The following is a 19,599-nucleotide window of genomic DNA, read 5'->3' on the forward strand; positions in this document are numbered from 1 at the left end:
TAGTGCACTGGACTGCCCTTTTTATACAATTCTCTAGAGGCTCAATCGTTAAAGTCCTTTACTTCTCCAGTCATTTGCGTAAATCAGCTGTGTATTTCGTGCCATGGAATGCCAGTTTCAGTTCTGCAAGTAACTACAAAAAGGAAAAAAGGAGGTTCGCTATTTCTTGGGGGTGTGGAAGGAAAAAAGAAAAGAGAAAGCCCTTTAAAGATCATCTGGAAACACATTCTAATCTTTATTATACGTCTGGTCAAAAATGAAATGTTAGTAAAATGTAGCGGCAGCTTCCTATTCGATGAGTATATTACATTCGACGATTATGTTGTCTTTCTATATAATACGTGAAACAAAGAGGTTTGTCGTCTGTCCAAGCCTTGGTGGACGAGTTACCTGGTACTTTTACTGATGGAAAGCAATAAGTATTATATGAAATTAATGAAGGTGCACGCAAGTTGATTTGGACGAGTTACCCGGTACTTCTACCGGTGAAAAGTAATAAGGGGTCGTTTGGTAGCCGGTCAGAGAGGAGTTATCCATGTATTAAAACTAGGATAACTTTATACATTGTTTGGTTAAAAGAAGGGGAAAAAATAATCTCCACATAGAGGCTAGCATAAGTTATACAATGTTTTTTTTTCCCCCTCTTTTCCACATAAAATATACCATTGCTAATACAATGTTTGGTTCATGTTTTCTTTTCCGCATAATTAATACATGTATAAGTTATGAGGGAATCTATGTACTATTTATGCAGGGTAGAAGGTGGAATAACTTATACATGTGTTAGTAATACTTGTATTAAAACACAAAATGACAAGAATATCCTTTATTCAAACTTGTATTTTTTTGTTTAAAAATATATATTTAAACTATACTAACAATTTTAATAAAATAAAGTAATCTAATAATAAATAACACTCACATTACATTTATATTATTAATCCTTGCATAATTAATCCATGCATAACTAATCCCAACATAACTCAACCTTGCATAACTTATCCCTGCATAACTAATACATGCATTACTTATTCCTGCATAACTAATACCTGTATAACTAATACATGTATAACTCTAACCAGTGCACGCAAGGTGATCTGGCCGTAACAATTATTATTAAAAAATACCAAGAGACTTATGTGAGCTAAAACTTAACAGCCCAAAGGGAATTAGTTGTAAAAGTGCCCTTTCACTGGAAGAGGATTCAACTTTCAACTATGCGCTACAAACTATATATTGCACGATATTTAAGCAAGCCAACAACTCAAGAATCTCCGCTAGACAACAAGTCTTTTTCTTTTATTTTTGAAACTGCCTGATGCAACAATCCAGAACCCATTTGACCTTTTGGTATAAATTAATCTAACAAGTATAAAGCCACAGAAAATAAGCCCAATTAGAATCATAAATATGTCTGAATGTGATAAAACTGCTTTATTAATGGCAACCTCAATCAAGCAAATAACGGACTTAGGAAGGACGTCAAGAGTTGACAGCTTATCAAGAGAAAAGAGTTGGAACTATAACTTATCCATACTCACAAGGAAACAGGGAAGACCAGAAACTGCAACATTGAGAGAGGGAGAGACAAATATTGAACAAAAGAGACTATTCAAAAGTTCTACATCCAAGCGTAATTTCAGCGTTGGAGTCCAGCAAAATATAACAGAACTGAGGTAACTTTCCAGTAGAATTTAGTGTAAATTTCCAAAATGCTTCCCCCACAGTGACAAACAGTTTTGCAACCTCCAATTACAAGAGTACAAGCCCAAGCTCTGACGCTCTCAAAACATGCTTTAGTCGATAGTTGTAGAGATAATAGTGGAGTTTCCCATCACCAGGGCCAAACTTCAGTTCCTTCAAAAAACTTTCGTTCTGCATAACATCTAGGGCGTTGAAAACATCAAAATCCTTCTGTTTTGCCACAATAAGGGCATCATTCATCAACTGAATCAACGGAGTCTTTGTAGAGACATTGTAATACGAGTAAGCAGCCTTTAGAGTGGAATGATTCTGGTTACCAAGAATTGACGAAGGAAGAGTGTAAAAACTGCAGAAGTCAGTGATTTCATGAGTCTCGGGGCTTTCGACCAGATAACTGTCAATCACACCCTCCTTTGGCAGAAGCCAGTGTTCCACATCATTTTCATCAAAGTCAGGTGCAACCACAAACTGCTTCAAGTAATTCCTAAGCAATCTAGTTACTGCAGGAACATCATGGGGTTCCATCTTTCTGAACCCAGGTGTGACAGTCTGATCAGGTAACTTGTACAGCTTTATTGTACGGCTCATTGTCATCCTTGCACCAAGCCTGGAAAACCCGACGTCAATTAGCTTCTTTGGATTCAAAGATCTATGCCAATATTGACAGGTTGATATAGGTGTTGGAAGTACCACCCCAGCCGTATAAGCAGCTTGCCAAATATTCTCCATATGAACCCTCCTTGTGACCTCCTTTATCATGACAGGAGCAAGTCTTTTTGATCTAAGCTTCTTATGAACACACAGAAAATTGATTTCTGCCATGGTCACAACAGTATCTCGAGCGCGTATTCTTGCAGGTACCCCTGTAATAAAAGCAACCAACTTTTTTGAGGTCTTCACTCTGACTCCAATGTGCCAGCTCCTGTAGAAACCTGGAGGGCGAAGTGCCCATCGAAGAAATTCTTTCGAGTAATTGAACCTAAACATGTTCTCATCATCCTCAACGTAGTTGTTTGTTAGGAGAACATAGACCTCATTGCACATCTCCTCCAAGTCCATATCACAGGTGGTCCACTCATATGGACTTGGAAGGTTGTACGGCTCCTGCTTAACTTCTGATAAGGGAGTTGGAGGTTCAATAGGGCCTTCAGGCAAGCTTGCATCCCCAAGATCCTTAAACTGACCCACAGGTTGAGTCTCCCAAAACTTATGTCTCTTTGCGAGGGAGAGAGATTCTTGGACCTGTCGAGCCAAGGAATCAATGGATACCTCATTGCCATTTGCTGGAGCTAAAGTATTATTAGAACTGGAGTTATGGCCCTCAGTTGCCTTAGTGTCGTCAGCCATTTCACCAGCTTCAGTATATTATTCTCTGCCATAACATCATAAATTAAATACCCAGAGCAAAGGGCTACATAAATAAGCAACACACATACAGTATAGTGGTAGAGAGATCTGGAACATATAACTAAGCATCAGGGGGATAAAATGGGTTGTGGCAGGTACTTTGACGGAAGTAGCTAACAGCTTTTATTTATTGAAGACAAAGAAGGAACTCAAGATAGTTTGGATCAACGTACCCTGCTGTTATAATATGGTCTATTCTGGAAAGAAAGGAATTGGAGGTTTGTTCGAAGGCAGTATCACCTCAGTGAGAGCCAAACGTTTAAATCATTTAGGTTTTTGGCGTAAAGTAGATTTAATAAATAACTCAGAATTGTAACACAGAGATTGTTTTTGCTGTACATAGTGCAACTACTTCACGCCAAATGAGCAAAATTTATTTGCCTTAATACAAAATTTACTTGATTCCAAATGAGCAAAATTTAGTGCAGCTCAAGTAGGTAGCACACTAGCAGCCGACAAACATCTTATATTTGATGTAAAATGTTTAAAGCACATTATCATTTATAAAGAAAGAACTCCAATCAAATATACATATTATCTATCGTAATGTTCGCATATACATGGTATCCATCAGAATATCAAACTGACGTGTATGTATATATAACAGCACATGCAATATATTAGACCAAAGTTGTTGTCTCCAAGGAATCATAGAGTAGAATAAGCTGCATTATAATTATTGACAAATATGGTCAGCTGGTTTACCAGCTGAATTACTACGTTCTTGATAGAAATCAAATGAAGCAACAATTTTTCACTATTGGATCACTTCATATCAACGATAACTACCAACTGATTCCAAATTGAGCATACTGTGATAATATATAAGAATACAATATCAAAGCACATAGATTTCCATAATATCTAAATCAAAATCAATTAAATTTTCCTAAAATAATAAAGAATATAAAGCATGATAGAATTAGGAAATCAAACCTTCAAAGGATTGTGAATTCTGGTCGATGACGGAGATCTAGGGTTTCAGAGCCTTTATTGAGGTACCTGCAGGCGTACCGGAGAACGCAAAGAATATTAAAAGGTCGAAATTGGAAGCAACGAAGCTATGGACGGAATATGAAATGGTGGAGATTGGAGATGGGCCTTATTTATGGGCTTTGTTCCTCATTCTATTTGGGCTCGATTAATACATTCCATTTTGGGCCGTTTTGTTCGGAAAACTTAAAAGTTAAAAAACTAGTCATTTTTGACATTGTAATTGAAAATAGTCACAAATTCAAAAGTCATTGAAAATTAGCAATGTTTTTTAATTCATGAAAGTGTTATTGATTTCGAACTTAAAAGGGTGAATGAGTTTCAGCTTTTTAAAGTTAGAAATCCATGACACTATCAAGGATTTCAAAAATTAGGACAATATCCTGAATTTTTACATATTTAAGTTCAAATTTTCACATTAAAAGTGACTACTTTCAACGAATTTTCAAATACTGACTAGTTTTCAAATATTGTCATTCTCTCTTCTCTTTTTTTCTTTATACTTATTCCAAATTCCATGTCCAATTTCTTGGTCAGAATCCAAAAATATCATTTTTCTAGATTTTTCTTCAAAATCCCAAATTTCTACAAATTTTCATGTCTAAATCCATATATAAACCTTGTATTTAACTCACAACTAGTAGAAATCACTTACCTCATGATTGACGATGAAAATGGTGCTCCAAAATCGTCCCCAAAGTCGGCTCCCATGAAGAAATTGGGGTGGAAATGAGCCCATCCCCCGTCTTTAAAAGACACTGCCCAATTTTTCCCTCCTTCGCGAACGCGGCCACAACCTCGCGTTCGCGAAGAGCATTCCTGCTCCAGCTCCAAAATCCACTACGCGAACGCGGTGCGACGGTCGCGAACACGATGACCAACTCCTCCGCCCTATCGCGAACGCGATACGAGACACGCAAACACATAGAGCAACTCCCCTGGGACCACCTCCTGCCTGCCTCTCTACGCGATCGCATAGACCCTTTCGTGATCGCGAAGCTCTGCCTCTCCCAATGCTTCGCGAACGCGAAGAAGGACGCACCAGACTTCAACAACAGTAGCAACAGCAAACATGGGAAAAATGACGTGAAACCAATCTGAAACACACCCGAGGCCTCCGGGACCCCGTCCAATCACACCAATCAGTCTAATAACATAACACGTGTCACGACCCAATTTTATTATAGGCCGTGATGGTACCCAGCACTGCCGCTAGGCAAGCCAACAGTGAACTAACCACGTGATTTCTCTTTTTAATAAATTTTCAAGTAATTAAACTTTCCTTAATTCAAAAGATTTAAGAAATAACAGATTTAGAATAAATAAAATAAAAGCAACTAGGTGCAATCATGATCATAGAAATGAACCAAAATCATAAGTCTACTAGTGTGTGTGCCAAGATCCGATGTCATAAGTGTATGCGCATCTAATAGAATACACAAAAGAATACTAGTCTACTATCTGAAGTGAAATAGACAGAAAATACAACAAAAGAAAGACTCCGGTTGTGTCACACCCCTTTTTCTACCCGCAAAATAATATTATGTGGATTAAAGGGTTTTTCCAATTAAAGTGACAAAATTGAGTAGGGATTATTTTATTTACAGAGTCGCCACTTGGAATTGATTTTGTTGGTGTTCCAAGTCACCTTTTATTTGAATCCCTAATCAAAGGAAGATTTGACTCTATTATTATTGGTCTGCGAAAACAAAGTCCGGGTAAGGAATTCTGTTAACCGGGGAGAAGGTGTAAGGCATTCCTCGAATCCCGTGGTTCTAGCACGGTCGCTTTTATTTACTAAAATTTGGCTTGAATTATTTTTGGATAAAGTGTGTATTATTTGCCTTAAGTTACTATTGTCTAGTGCTACTTAATAATTAATAATTTTGGCCTAGGAGCGTGCAAGCACACAAAGTCCTTATTTGATTATATGTATTAAAACAAAGAACGTGTCAGTATACATGGTTTAAATACAATTAATATTGAAAAGTCAAGGAGCGGGAATGCACACATGACTACTTTATTAAAAAAAAATCGATGAAGGACCGTGTATGAACACATGGTCTACATCTCAAACGTACCTAAAATTGCCTATCGCTTAAATTAATTAAAAAATACTTCTTTTTTATTTATTACTTGTTCGACTAAAAAAATTATTATTATTAAAAATAATTTTCACTAATGCAAGACATTAAACCCGAGTAAGCTTATGTTAAACTTTCATGGTATTGGGCCACTTATTTTATTTAACAAAAGATAATTTATTGGTTTTAAAAAAAATGCCCATCTTGCTTTCTATTGTCATTGAGCCTACAAATTTTAGCTTATTTGGCCCATGTTGCTTGAGAGCCTCGATGACCAAGACAACACAAAATAACAAGTATTCTTCTAAGCCCAAATTACTTCTTATATTGATGTCCAAACTAAAAATTATTTTTTTCATAGAAGAAACTTACATGCTAATTATTATCTTTTATCTTCTTAACCAACTATTTCTTAAGGACTAACATAATATTTCTACTCATCTACACCAATCATGGCACTAATCAAACTACATTCATTAACAACATAAAAACCACGACTAAATATAAAAACTACAAAAAAACGGTAATACTTCAATGCAAAAGAGAAGAACTATATTAAGTATAATATTATGTTGACTATAATTCAAAGCATCAAAATATTTGAAGCTAGAAGTCTTTCTTAGATAATTATACATGAACCATGAAAGTAACTCACGGAAAAAAGCCCAAACTAAATAAAATATGGTTAAAAGTGGGGTCTTTATCTTTTTCTTAAACTAAGTAATCCTAACAGAATGCAATTTCAATCACATATATAAAGAAAAAAACGATAATTTAACTAATTTTTAACAAATTTACATGATGATAACACTAATATAATATTCATCTTGAAACAAAATCAGATCTAATATGTTCCATCAACCAAACCGGGATCAAATCCTTCTTATTATCATCAAGAATCTGCAATATAAGAATTTAAAAGTTACCTGGTTTGTGGAATAATAAAATACAGCAGTGCAGCAACAAAAAAATCAGCACCAAATACAGTAAAAACAGCAGCAACTCAAGTGTTAAGACAACCTAGAAAACTCAACAAAGATGCTTGAAACTGGTAGCTATCAACTTCACAAATTACCTAAGGGATTTTTCTATTTTTCTTGAGGTTTTTGCACTCAAATAATCCTCACAAAACTCTGAAATTTCAGCTTGTTATATGTATTAAGCTGCTGATTTTTCTCAAAGATATATGTTTTTAAACAACTCTCCAAGATGTGTCTCAGTATAAGATAGAGTGTGTAATAGAGTTTTCCCCCTTTTCAGTGAGTAAAGAGCCCTTTAAATAGGCAAATAAATCAGATTTTTGGACAGATTTTGGTTCACCAAAAATCTATCCAAAAGACTAACTTTGTGTGCTAAACACTATTCAAGGTCTGTCCAAAGGTGAAAGGAAAACCTGAAAATCTGTTGTGTCAGAAGCAAGGAGAAAAAATATCCTTTCAGCCACCCTACTAGTAAAAGTAAGTTACTAGTACCCTATTTTGTGATAAAATAAATTAAACTCCAGATTTTAACCATCAACAACAAACTACTTGCTCAACACAAATCAAACTTGGACAATTATGAACTGACAAAGCATAGACGAGACTAAAAACGTAATTGAACTAAGTATTAAAACCAACTTGACGGGAATGAATTCGATTTGTGCAAACTAATTACTAAACAAACAACTAAATTTAAAAACTAATGCTCAAAACAGAGCGAGCATCGTTAACAATCGGACAACGACTAACAATAACTAAATAATCGACTAACTAAGTGAACGATTTAACTAATACACTAAAGATCATGTTTAAATCAATAACGAATCTAACAAACTACTAGACTAAATAGAGATAGCTAATTAAATAAACCTAACTTGAAACTCTAATTAACAAAAAATAACCAAAATAGAAAAATAAATAAATAAAAAATCAGAAACTAATCTACTAAAATAAATTAAAAAATCAGAAATTAATTAAAGAGATGACGATTATACCTAACAAGTATGCTTGAAGCCGTTCGAGCCACGAGAAGACGTCGGAGATGCTAAAAGGCGACTACCCGACTCCGAAACGCACGTTTCTTTCGGGTAGATGCTAGAACGAAATGCGTTTCAGCATCTCGCCAAAAGAAACGAGTGTCTTTGAGTCGAAAGATAGCTAAGATGGGGGTTCGGGGCATTTTGGCAGTGGAGCCGTGGCGGCGGCGAGGAGCGGGCCGACGACGACGTGGATTTTGGGGGGTGAAATGGGTAAGGAAAAGATAGGTCTCGTGGAGCTCTATCCATTCATGTATGCGTTGTAGGGTGGTGTTGGACGGAGCTTCAAGAATTTGGACCAAAAAGTGGCGGCTAAAGTTTCTTAGATCTAAAATTCAATGAGTTTGAGAGTTTTTTGAAGGAATTGGTTTGGAGATATGGGAAGAGGAGGTTGTGGAGATTATATGGTATTAATTTGGAGGTGTTTGGAGGTGGTCCGCCGCCGGTGGGTGATTTCCGGCAGCGGCGGCGGCGGCAGAGAGAAGAGAGAGAAGAGAGAGAGAAGAGAGAAAGAGTTATGGGGGAAATGAGAGAATTTTTCAAATTTTTGAGGCTTTAAATACCTCTTGAGAGATCAAATATGGACCATTAGATCAAGGGGTGATCAATGAGTGATATTTGATCTTGGGTCACTTAATGAAACGACGTAGTTTTGAGGCAAAACTACGTCGTTCCGGACTCTTTCAAAGGCAGCCCCTTATCTTGCACTTTTGGCTACTTTCTCTTTCAAATTTGGCCCAATTTCTTTCTTAATCCTACTTATTAAACTAAATTTATACAAACAAATAAATTAATTAAGTAACTTATTCAAATGATCAATTAACTAGATTAATTCACCAATTGAATAGTTAGTTAATTCCTAAAATGCACAAATAAAGAAAGAACTATTTTTTGGTATTTTTATGATAGAAAATATGCAATCAAAGACACAAAAATTGGGAAATATAATTAAAATAATAAAACACTAATGACTTTAGGAGGTGTTAAAACAGTACAAAAATTAGGTATTCACAGCTGTCCCTCTTTGCTCGAGAACATGAAGAGTTTTCTTGCAAAGAAAAGTGAATGCCATGGCTAATTTTTGCTCACATATTACTCCAATGAAAGCATTTATTTTTTAAATGGTGACCGAACCCTGCTTCCGAGGTAGCCTACATATCCTTGTTTAGAGGAATCAGGTCAGTGTAGTTCTGGGAAAATTTGGTAGATGGGACTACCAGACACTAGATTTAAGACTGTTGTTGTTGCTATTACTGTTATTTGCTGCTTGCATCAAAAGGAAAAGAGAAAGAACTACATATGTCTGGAAAGTAAGAGTTACAAAATTCCTAATCTATGTGTCTTGTGGAGTCAAATCTTGATTCTTGACCTGCTTGCTTGTATTGACCTTAGATTGGATCTTGATGCTCTTTGGAGAAAGGATCAGGGCTCATTCTCGATTGCTTGCTTTTCGGATCAGAATTCGAGAAAATGAAACTCGAGAAGCTAGGCTGCTGACACATTATCCAAGCTAACTCCAACTATCTTGTGATCGAAAAACTTCTTTATTCTGATGAGAAAGCTGAAACTACAAGCTTTAATCGTCACTTGTGCTATGCGGCGGGGCCTGCAATGCCATCAAAGACGAACAAAACAAAAAAAATTTTCTGCCCCAGTTTGGCACTAGGAAAATTTTGTGAGTTAGAGAAAGCTATAAAGTATCTAATTTGTTGAAATGAAAACAACAGGAGTAGTATAAACTATGTGAGGATATGCAACCACGAGGGGAAGTAACTTATGTTACCAAAGGAAATGGAATTAGAGGATGGTACCTTGTATTACCGAAAAGGAATGTAACCAGGGGTAGTTACCTTATATTATCGAAAGGAAATGTGTCCAGGGATTGGTACCCTATATTACCGAAATTAGTGTAACCAAGGGTTGGTGCCCTATATTACCTAAAAGAATGTAACTAGGGGTTGGTACCCTGCATTACTGAAAGGAATGTAACCAGGGGTTGGTACCCTGTATTACCGAAATGAGTGTAACCAGGGGTTGGTACCCTGTATTACAGAAAGAAGTGTAACCAGGGGTTGGCACCCTGTATTATTGAAATGAGTGTAACCAGGGGCTGGCACCCTGTATTACTGAAAGAAATGTAACCAGAGGTTGACACTCTGTATTACTGAGAAGCGTAACCAGGGGTTGACACCCTGTATTACTGAGAAGGAATGTAACTATGGGTTGGTACCCTATATTACTGAAAGAAGTGTAACTAAGGGTTGGCACCCTGTATTACTGAGAAGGAATGTAACCAGTGGTTGGTACCCTGTATTACCGAAATGAGTGTAACCAGGGGTTGGTACCCTGTTTTACTTAAAGGAGTGTAACCAGGGGTTCGCACCCTGTATTACTGAGAAGGAATGTAACCAGGGGTTGGTACCCTGTATTACTGAAATAAGTGTAACAAGGGGTTGACACCCTGTATTACTGAGAAGGAATGTAACCAAGGGTTGGTACCCTGTATTACAGAAAGGAGTGTAACCAGGGGTTGGCACCCTGTATTACTGAAAGGAGTGTAACCAGGGGCTGGCACCCTGTATTACTGAAAGAAGTGTAACTAGGGGTTGGCACCATGTATTACTGAGAAGGAATGTAACCGGGGTTTGGTACCCTGTATTACCGAAAGAAAATGTAACCAGGGGTTGGTACCCTACATTACCGAAATTAGTGTAACTAGGGGTTGGTACCATGTATTACTAAAAGGAGTGTAACCAGGGGTTGGTACCCTGTATTACAGAAATGAGTGTAACCAGGGTTTGGCACCCTGTATTACCGAAATGAGTGTAACCAGAGGTTGGTACCCTGTATTACTGAAAGGAGTGTAACTAGGGGTTGGTACCCTGTATTACATAAATGAGTGTAACCAGGGGTTGGCACCCTATATTACTGAAAGGAGTGTAACCAGGGGCTGGCACCCTGTATTACTGAAAGAAATGTAACCAGGGGTTGACACCCTCTATTATCGAAAGGATGTTGAATCCCCTAGGCGAAAAGGTTCTTCCTAGGTTAAACTACGAAAAGCAAACCTGGGCGAATGGTAGTTCTACCCGGAAACATGAGCTGGTAACCCCTAGGCAGAAAAGTTCTACCTGGGTTGAGCTACGTATAACATCCTGGGCGAAGATTACTTCTACTCGAAAATATGAGCTGGATCCCCCTAGGCGAAATGGTTCTACCTGAATTAAGCTACTATGAAACATCTGAGCGAAGAGTATTTCTACCCAGAACTATGAGCTAAATCCTCCTAGGCGAAAAGGTTCTACCCGGGTTAAGCAACGAAAAGCAAGCATGGGCGAAGAGTACTTCTCCCCGGAGATATGAGCTGGATCCCCCTAAGCGAAAAGGTTCTACCTGGGTTAAGCTACGTGAAACATCCTGAGCGAAGAGTACTTCTCCCCAGAGAAATGAGCTGGATCCCCCTAAGCGAAAAGGTTCTACCTGGGTTAAGTACGTGAAACATCCTGAGCGAAGAGTACTTCTACCCGGAACTATGAGCTGGATCCCCTAGGTGAAAAGGTTCTACCCGAGTTAAACTATGAAAATCAACCTGAGCGAAGAGTACTTTTACCCGGAACTATGAGCTGGATCCCTCTAGGCGAAAATGTTCTACCTGGTTTAAGCTACAAAAATGGGAGGTATGGACAATAATGATGCATGCTGCAAATAAAGGAAAGTGGGGATTTTGCGAAAACTTACCTTTGGTGACATTCGCCCTTTGAGAATCACCATTCTGCACTGCTTTAATCCTGTTTCAAACAAAGAAAAAAAAATTGTGAGTTTTTAAAGTGGTGGTCGGTTTGTGGCCTTGATGCCCTTAGTAGTTTGAATTCGCCCCTCCGCTGTCGAAGAACTGATTTTGTCAGTGTGATACCGAGGTTCCCGAATACTTTGTATCGCTTTCTAGAGACATAGTCTTTCTGACGTTGCCCCTGGCTGTTTCATACCCGGATGTCCATGGTACCGCTAATCCTTGTCCCTAAGGCAAGGCAATTTTCCTTTAAAATCAAACTTAGTTGTCTTTCGCCTAGAACCAATTTCTGTCTGTAGTGCTTATCAACTTTTCCCATGAAGCAAGTCTTGCTTAGGCGACCTTTTCAGTTTCTTTGAGACACTTTGTCCACCTTATCAAAAGAGATCACATATGGATTCCTGCCTTCGTCAATGCCGTATATGCTCCAAATTATGCTCGGTATTACGGGGAAACTGTAGCCAGTTTTGCAGCCATTTTTTGCCTTTGCTTTTGATGCAAGATTAGACCGAAAGGGAATCTAAGAAAAATTATGAAAAAGAATAGAAGAGCAATTGGAAATGAAAAGGAATTATGTCTAAATAAAAGGTGTCCCTTTCGGGGAGAGAAATAAGGAGACTTATCTCGAGATATGTGCTGACTTCAATGAATCATGACATGCATTTTGGACTGGACGCCTGATCTGTCTGAGTTGTCTACTTCTCAAAATACATCGTAAATGTTCATCTTGAAACTGTCTTAGTTGTGCTCATGCCGGAGCATCGAAGACACTCATTAGGCTAGTAGCGCCCTTTGCGGGTTTTCACTAACTGACCTCTCTCATTTCTCTAATCACTGTCGCCTTACAGTGCCCATACGGGTTTTCACCGATAAGACTCTCTCATTTCTTATTTACCCTTTTTTTTACTAAGATACGACACGCGGAATGTTGTCCAATGCCCCTGGCATGGGGACTTCAAGTATTCTCAAAGATCAATCAGAAGTTCTTAACATGAAAAGGCGAAAGGAACCCTGAACTGAATTACAACTTTTGGAACTGTTTCTACAGGAAAAACCGTAAGATAAAAACAAACTTCTGCCCCAGTTTTGGAGTATTGGGAATATGGATTTTTGTTGCGATGGGACCGAACCCAGGGTAAGGCTGCCTACGTATCCTTTTGGAATCAGGTCGAACGTAGTTCAATAACTCAAAAAATTTGTTGTTTGACTTTTTTTTGTTTTGTTTTGTAAGTACACATGTTCTAAAAGGTGGAAAACAAGGAAGAAGAAAAATACAGCTTAAAAGGGGTAACAAAAGGGTGACGCTTGCTTGAAATAGCGAGCAATGGTAGCCTTCGTCATCTCGATCTAAGAAAATCATGCGTGAAAGTTCCACAGTAGGTATATATCAGACATAATATCTTTTGACTGCATCTGCATTAATAGTCATGTCTGGTACCCGTCCTTCTTCATCTACCAAGTGCAAAGCCCCTTTTGGTAACACTTTCTTGATGATGTAGGGTCCTTTCCAGTTTGGGGCGAACTTTCCTTTAGCTTCTACTTGGTGTGGAAGAACGCGTTTCAGAACGAGTTGGCCTACCTCGAAGTGCCTTGGACGCACTTTCTTGTTGTAAGCGCGTGCCATTCTTTGCTGGTATAACTGGCCAAAGCACACTGCTGCTAGCCATTTTTCATCAATCAACATTAGTTGTTCTAATCGGGTCTTTACCCATTTTGCATCTTCAATCTCCGACTCCACAATGATCCGAAGAGAGGGAATTTTGACTTCAGCCGGTATTACAACTTTCATCCCATATACCAACATATAAGGAGTTGCACCAATAGATGTGCGAGCAGTCGTGCGGTATCCCAAAAGAGCAAAAGGCAACTTTTCATGCCATTGTCTCGAACCTTGGACCATTTTCCTAAGAATCTTCTTTATGTTCTTGTTCGCCGCTTCAACGGCTCCATTGGCTTTTGGCCGGTAAGGGGTAGAATGGCGATGCATAATTTTAAATTGCTCGCATACCTCCTTCATCAAATGACTATTGAGATTGGCTGCGTTGTCAGTGATAATGGTATTTGGGATACCAAAGCGGCAGATGATGTTGGAATGAACAAAGTCTACCACTGCTTTCTTGGTGACTGCTTTGAAATTGACGGCCTCCACCCACTTGGTGAAGTAATCAATTGCAACCAAAATGAATCTATGCCATTTGAATCCTTTGGCTCAATTGGCCCAATAACATCCATTCCCCAAGCAACGAAAGGCCAAGGAGAGGACATGGGATGCAACTCCAAAGGTGGCGAGTGAATCAGGTCACCATGAATCTGGCATTGGTGACACTTGCGAACAAAACTGAAGCAATCTCGCTCCATTGTAAGCCAATAATACCCTGCCCGCAGAATCTTCTTCGCCAAAATATATCCATTCATGTGAGGTCCGCATACCCCCGAATGCACTTCACTCATGATCCGCTCAGCTTCTGTGGCATCTACGCATCTCAACAAGTTCAAATCTGGGGTTCTTTTGTACAAAATTTCCCCATTCAGGAAGAAACCGTTGGCGAGCCGCCTTATAGTTCTTTTTTGATTTCCCTTGGTATGCTCTAGGTATTCTCTCATTTTCAGGAATCGTTTTATGTCATGATACCATGGTTCACCATCTGGTTCTGTCTCAATTGTATTGTAGTAATCGTGGCAATTCCGAACTTGGATTTCTAGTGGATAGATATGGGTGTTTCCCGGATAAGGGAGCATCGAGGCTAAAGTAGCCAAAGCATCGGCTAGCTCATTGTGAAACCTGGGAATGTACCTGAACTCGATGGATTTGAATCTTTTGCTAAAATCTTGTACACATTGTCTGTATGGAATAAGCTTGATGTCTCGAGTCTCCCATTCGCCTTGGGCTTGCCGGATAAGCAAGTCAGAATCTCCCATAACCAATAGTTCATGCACATCCAGATCGAGGGCCATTTTTAAACCCATGATACAGGCTTCGTATTCTGTCGTATTATTGGTACATAAGAACCGAAGCCGGGATGTTGCAGGGTAATACTGTCCAATAGGTGAGATGAGGATTGCCCCGATCCCACCTCCTTTGATATTGACAGCTCCATCAAAATACATTTTCCATAGAGGGTTGTCGTCTGGAACTACTTCCTCTATTGAGTTGACCTATTCGTCTGAGAAGTATGTGGTAAGTGGCTTGTACTCATCATCAACTGGATTCTCTGCCAAATGATCGGTCAAAGCTTGTGCTTTTATCGCGGTGCGAGTGACATAGACGATGTCGAACTCTGTGAGTAGGATTTGCCATTTTGCGAGCCTGCCAGTGGGCATTGGCTTTTGGAAGATATACTTCAGAGGATCCATTCTGGATATGAGGTAAGTAGTATAGGCCAAAAGATAATGTTTCAACTTCTGAGTGACCCAAGTCAAGGCACAACATGTCCTTTCTAAAAGGGTGTACTTAACCTCATAATTGGTGAACTTCTTGCTCAAATAATATATTGCTTGTTACTTTTTGCCTGTTGCATCATGTTGCCCCAGAACGCATCCAAAGGAATTATCCATCACCGATAGATATAAAAACAAAGGCCTACCAGGTTCAGGTGGGACCAGTACAAGGGGTTTTGATAGATAATCTTTGATCCTGTCAAAAGCATTTTGGCAATCGTCCGTCCACTTGATTGCAACATCCCTTTTCAGCAACTTAAAGATGGGCTCGCACGTGGTTGTGAGCTGAGCAATGAACCTACTGATGTAGTTCAACCTTCCGAGCAAACTCATGACCTTCTTTTTGTTCTTCGGGGGTGGAAAATCTCGAATGGACTTTTATCTTAGATGGATCCAATTCGATGCCTCTCCAACTGACTATAAAACCAAGGAGTTTCCCAGATGGAACCCCAAATGCACATTTGGCTGGATTGAGCTTAAGGTCATACCTTCGAAGCCGTTCGAAGAACTTTTTCAAATCATTCACGTGATCAGCATGTGTCTTTGATTTTATGATGACATCATCGACATATACTTCAATCTCTTTGTGCATCATGTCGTGAAAAATGGTGGTCATGGTCCTCATGTAAGTTGCCTCTACATTTTTTAAACCGAATGGCATGACCCTGTAACAATAGGTACCCCACGGAGTGGTGAAAGCGGTCTTTTCTACAACACCCTCATCTATTAGAATCTGGTGGTACCCAACATAGCAATCCACGAACGACTGTATCTCATGCTTTGCATAATTATCTACAAGAATATGGATGTTCGGCAAAGGAAAATTATCCTTCGGACTTGCTTTGTTCAGGTCTCTGTAGTCAACACAGACTCTAGTTTTTCCATCTTTCTTTGGCACGGGCACAACATTTGCCACCCATGTGGTGTATCGTACGACTCTTATAACATTGGCGCTCAATTGCTTCATTATTTCCTCTTTGATTTTATCACTCATGTCCATTTTAAATTTACGTTGCTTCTGTTGGACTGGTGGAAAATCAAGATACGTAGGAAGCTTATGAACAACTAAATCGTCGCTTAAACCCGACATATCATCATAAGACCAAGCAAACACATCTCTATACTCAAATAAAAGTTGAATCAAGGCATCTCTGGTTTTTGTTCAGTGTGAATGTTTATCTTTGTTTATCTGACCTCCAATATTAATTGTTCAGTGTGAATGTTTATCTTTGTTTATCTGACCTCCAATATAAAACCAAGGAGTTTCCCAGATGGAACCCCAAATGCACATTTGGCTGGATTGAGCTTAAGGTCATACCTTCGAAGCCGTTCGAAGAACTTTTTCAAATCATTCACGTGATCAGCATGTGTCTTTGATTTTATGATGACATCATCGACATATACTTCAATCTCTTTGTGCATCATGTCGTGAAAAATGGTGGTCATGGTCCTCATGTAAGTTGCCTCTACATTTTTTAAACCGAATGGCATGACCCTGTAACAATAGGTACCCCACGGAGTGGTGAAAGCGGTCTTTTCTGCAACACCCTCATCCATTAGAATCTGGTGGTACCCAACATAGCAATCCACGAACGACTGTATCTCATGCTTTGCATAATTATCTACAAGAATATGGATGTTCGGCAAAGGAAAATTATCCTTCGGACTTGCTTTGTTCAGGTCTCTGTAGTCAACACAGACTCTAGTTTTTCCATCTTTCTTTGGCACGGGCACAACATTTGCCACCCATGTGGTGTATCGTACGACTCTTATAACATTGGCGCTCAATTGCTTCATTATTTCCTCTTTGATTTTATCACTCATGTCCATTTTAAATTTACGTTGCTTCTGTTGGACTGGTGGAAAATCAAGATACGTAGGAAGCTTATGAACAACTAAATTGTCGCTTAAACCCGACATATCATCATAAGACCAAGCAAACACATCTCTATACTCAAATAAAAGTTGAATCAAGGCATCTCTGGTTTTTGTTCAGTGTGAATGTTTATCTTTGTTTATCTGACCTCCAATATTAATTGGCTCAGTTTCATTGAGGTTGGGCCTAGGCTTGTTTTCAAATTGTTCCAACTCTCTTTTTATTTCATCAAAAACCTTATCTTCATCATATTCGACCTCTTGATGCATTATTTCAAAATTAGACAGCTTTTTGAGATCTGGGCGTGAATTTCGCATGCATGTCATGTTATTAAAGCCGGCATTAACAAAATTGAAATGGAAATAAAATGGCAGGAATTAGGAAAAGGAAAAGATACAAAATTTAATACGAAACTGAACTGCACTTCATTGAATTTGAAAGGATATAAGGGTTAACGTCAAAATAAAACAATCATACTAAGATATTTGGATTACAACCCTGAAAGTAACCCAAAGTACAAAAGAAAGAAGCTGCAAAAGTCAACTACCAAGACTTCTTCCTTGTGGGTAGAGGAGTTGCTTCCCAGTTATTGAGCATGGTTTCTGGGCCAATTAGTTGCATATCGACATGACTAGTGCCTTCACCAGCCTGGATTATATTCACTTCAGAAAACATCTGCCTGAGGCCATGGTAAATTTTATCAATGTTTGCATGCACCGAGGAATTTTGACCATGTTTGAATCGTGACTCGACAAAAGTGTAGAAAATATAAGGGATAGGTTGCTGCAAGACCCACCCATATTTTTTGCGGTGCTTGGCTTTGTCTTCGTCTGCTTGTGTTGGCCTGAAGCCTAAACCAAAAGTACCCCTGTTACTGAACAGAGAAATGGGTTCTGAAATTCCTTGCAATGATGCCCCCAAACCTTTTCCTGGCTCATAACCTTGTCTCATCATAAGTGCAGCCACCATTACAGATGTGGCGGAGAGACGTAGATGTAGAATGGGTTTTCCTTACTCAACATGGTCCACAACAAATACTTTGAAAGCTTGATAGACAAAAGACTTGCATCCTTCCTTGGCCTCAATACATGGGATTAACAGGTATTTATAAATGGATGACTCGTCTTCTCCGTGAACAATAATTTCTTGCCTGTCGTGCTCGAATTTGAGCATCTGATACAAGGTGGATGGCACAGCTCGGGCCGTATGGATCCATGGCCTTCCAAGAAGAAAGTTATAAGAAGTTTCCATGTCCACTACTTGGAAGACAATTTCAAAATCAACAGGCCCAATCGTCATGGTGAGGTTGATCTCCCCAATGATATCTCTCGCTGAGCCATCAAAAGCCCGGATGTGAACATTGCTAGGTCGGATCCTGTCTGTATTGATCTTCATACTTTGCAAGGTAGAGAAAGGGCATACATCTACACTCGAGCCTCCATCAACCATGACTCGCTTCACATAATGCCCCTCACATTTGACAATCAGGTGCAAAGCCTTATTGTGACCGGCTCCCTCCTCAGGAAGTTCATCATCAGTAAAGAAAATTCTGTTAACCTCAAAAAATCTATTGGCCATCTTCTCTAACTGATTCACGGTGGTATTCTCTGAGACATGTGCCTCGTTCAGGATTTTGATTAGTACACGGGCATGCTCTCCTGAGTGTATAGGCAGAGATAACAGAGAGATTTGGGCAGGAGTCTTTCTCAGCTGGTCAATGATTGAGTAATCCTGAACTTTCATCTTTGTCAAAAACTCCTCCGCCTCTTCTTCAGTGACCGGTTTCTTTATTGGCATTTGGCCTTCTTTGATTTGCTTAGCCTTCCTCAACTCTTCTGGAGAGTAACACCTCCCTGATCGAGTCAAACCTCCAGTTTTCCCCACTTCTTCTATGATTTCCTTACCTTTGTAGGTTACTACAGTTTTGTTGTAGTTCCAAGGGGTGGTTTTCGTATTTGTTACACTGGGTTGTGTGGCAGGCTTGATTATGATCGGCTCTATTATATCCGTCGTACCGCCCTGATTCTCCTTTGTAATGGGGTGACCTCCAAGGACGTATAACTTTGGGCTTGGAGCATTGGAGCGAACCTCCAACCTCGAGATTTTTGGAACAAATAAAGTTGCCCTCTCTAAGCTCTCGGCACATTTCACAATCAACAGTGCATCTAGGCTTGGACTTACTTCCAGTTTGGTTCCCTCTTGAATTGTTACCACTGCCATTTCTGCTCGACCAACCGGCTTGTATACATGATCTCGGCCAATCATTCCCACAAAATGAACATCATTGTGT

General features: G+C 39.2%; 1 protein-coding gene across 1 annotated transcript; it reads right to left on the minus strand.

Annotated features, from left to right (window-relative positions):
* Positions 1 to 1,411: 1,411 nt before the first annotated feature.
* Positions 1,412 to 4,178, minus strand: LOC107827426 (glycylpeptide N-tetradecanoyltransferase 1-like). Its single transcript, XM_016654573.2, has 2 exons — positions 4,048 to 4,178; positions 1,412 to 3,076 (listed from the first exon to the last, which is right to left on the minus strand). The coding sequence occupies exon 2, from the start codon at positions 3,049 to 3,051 to the stop codon at positions 1,753 to 1,755; it is 1,299 nt and encodes a 432-aa protein (XP_016510059.2). The 5' UTR covers positions 3,052 to 3,076; positions 4,048 to 4,178; the 3' UTR covers positions 1,412 to 1,752.
* Between the last annotated feature and the right edge of the window lie 15,421 nt (positions 4,179 to 19,599).

This window comes from Nicotiana tabacum, chromosome 4 (assembly GCF_000715075.1).
Source record: "Nicotiana tabacum cultivar K326 chromosome 4, ASM71507v2, whole genome shotgun sequence".
Taxonomy (NCBI): Eukaryota; Viridiplantae; Streptophyta; class Magnoliopsida; order Solanales; family Solanaceae; genus Nicotiana; species Nicotiana tabacum.

Excerpts from the sequence above, each read along its gene's own strand:
- LOC107827426 (XM_016654573.2), bottom strand. The coding sequence starts at position 3,051 with ATGGCTGACGACACTAAGGCAACTGAGGGCCATAACTCCAGTTCTAAT.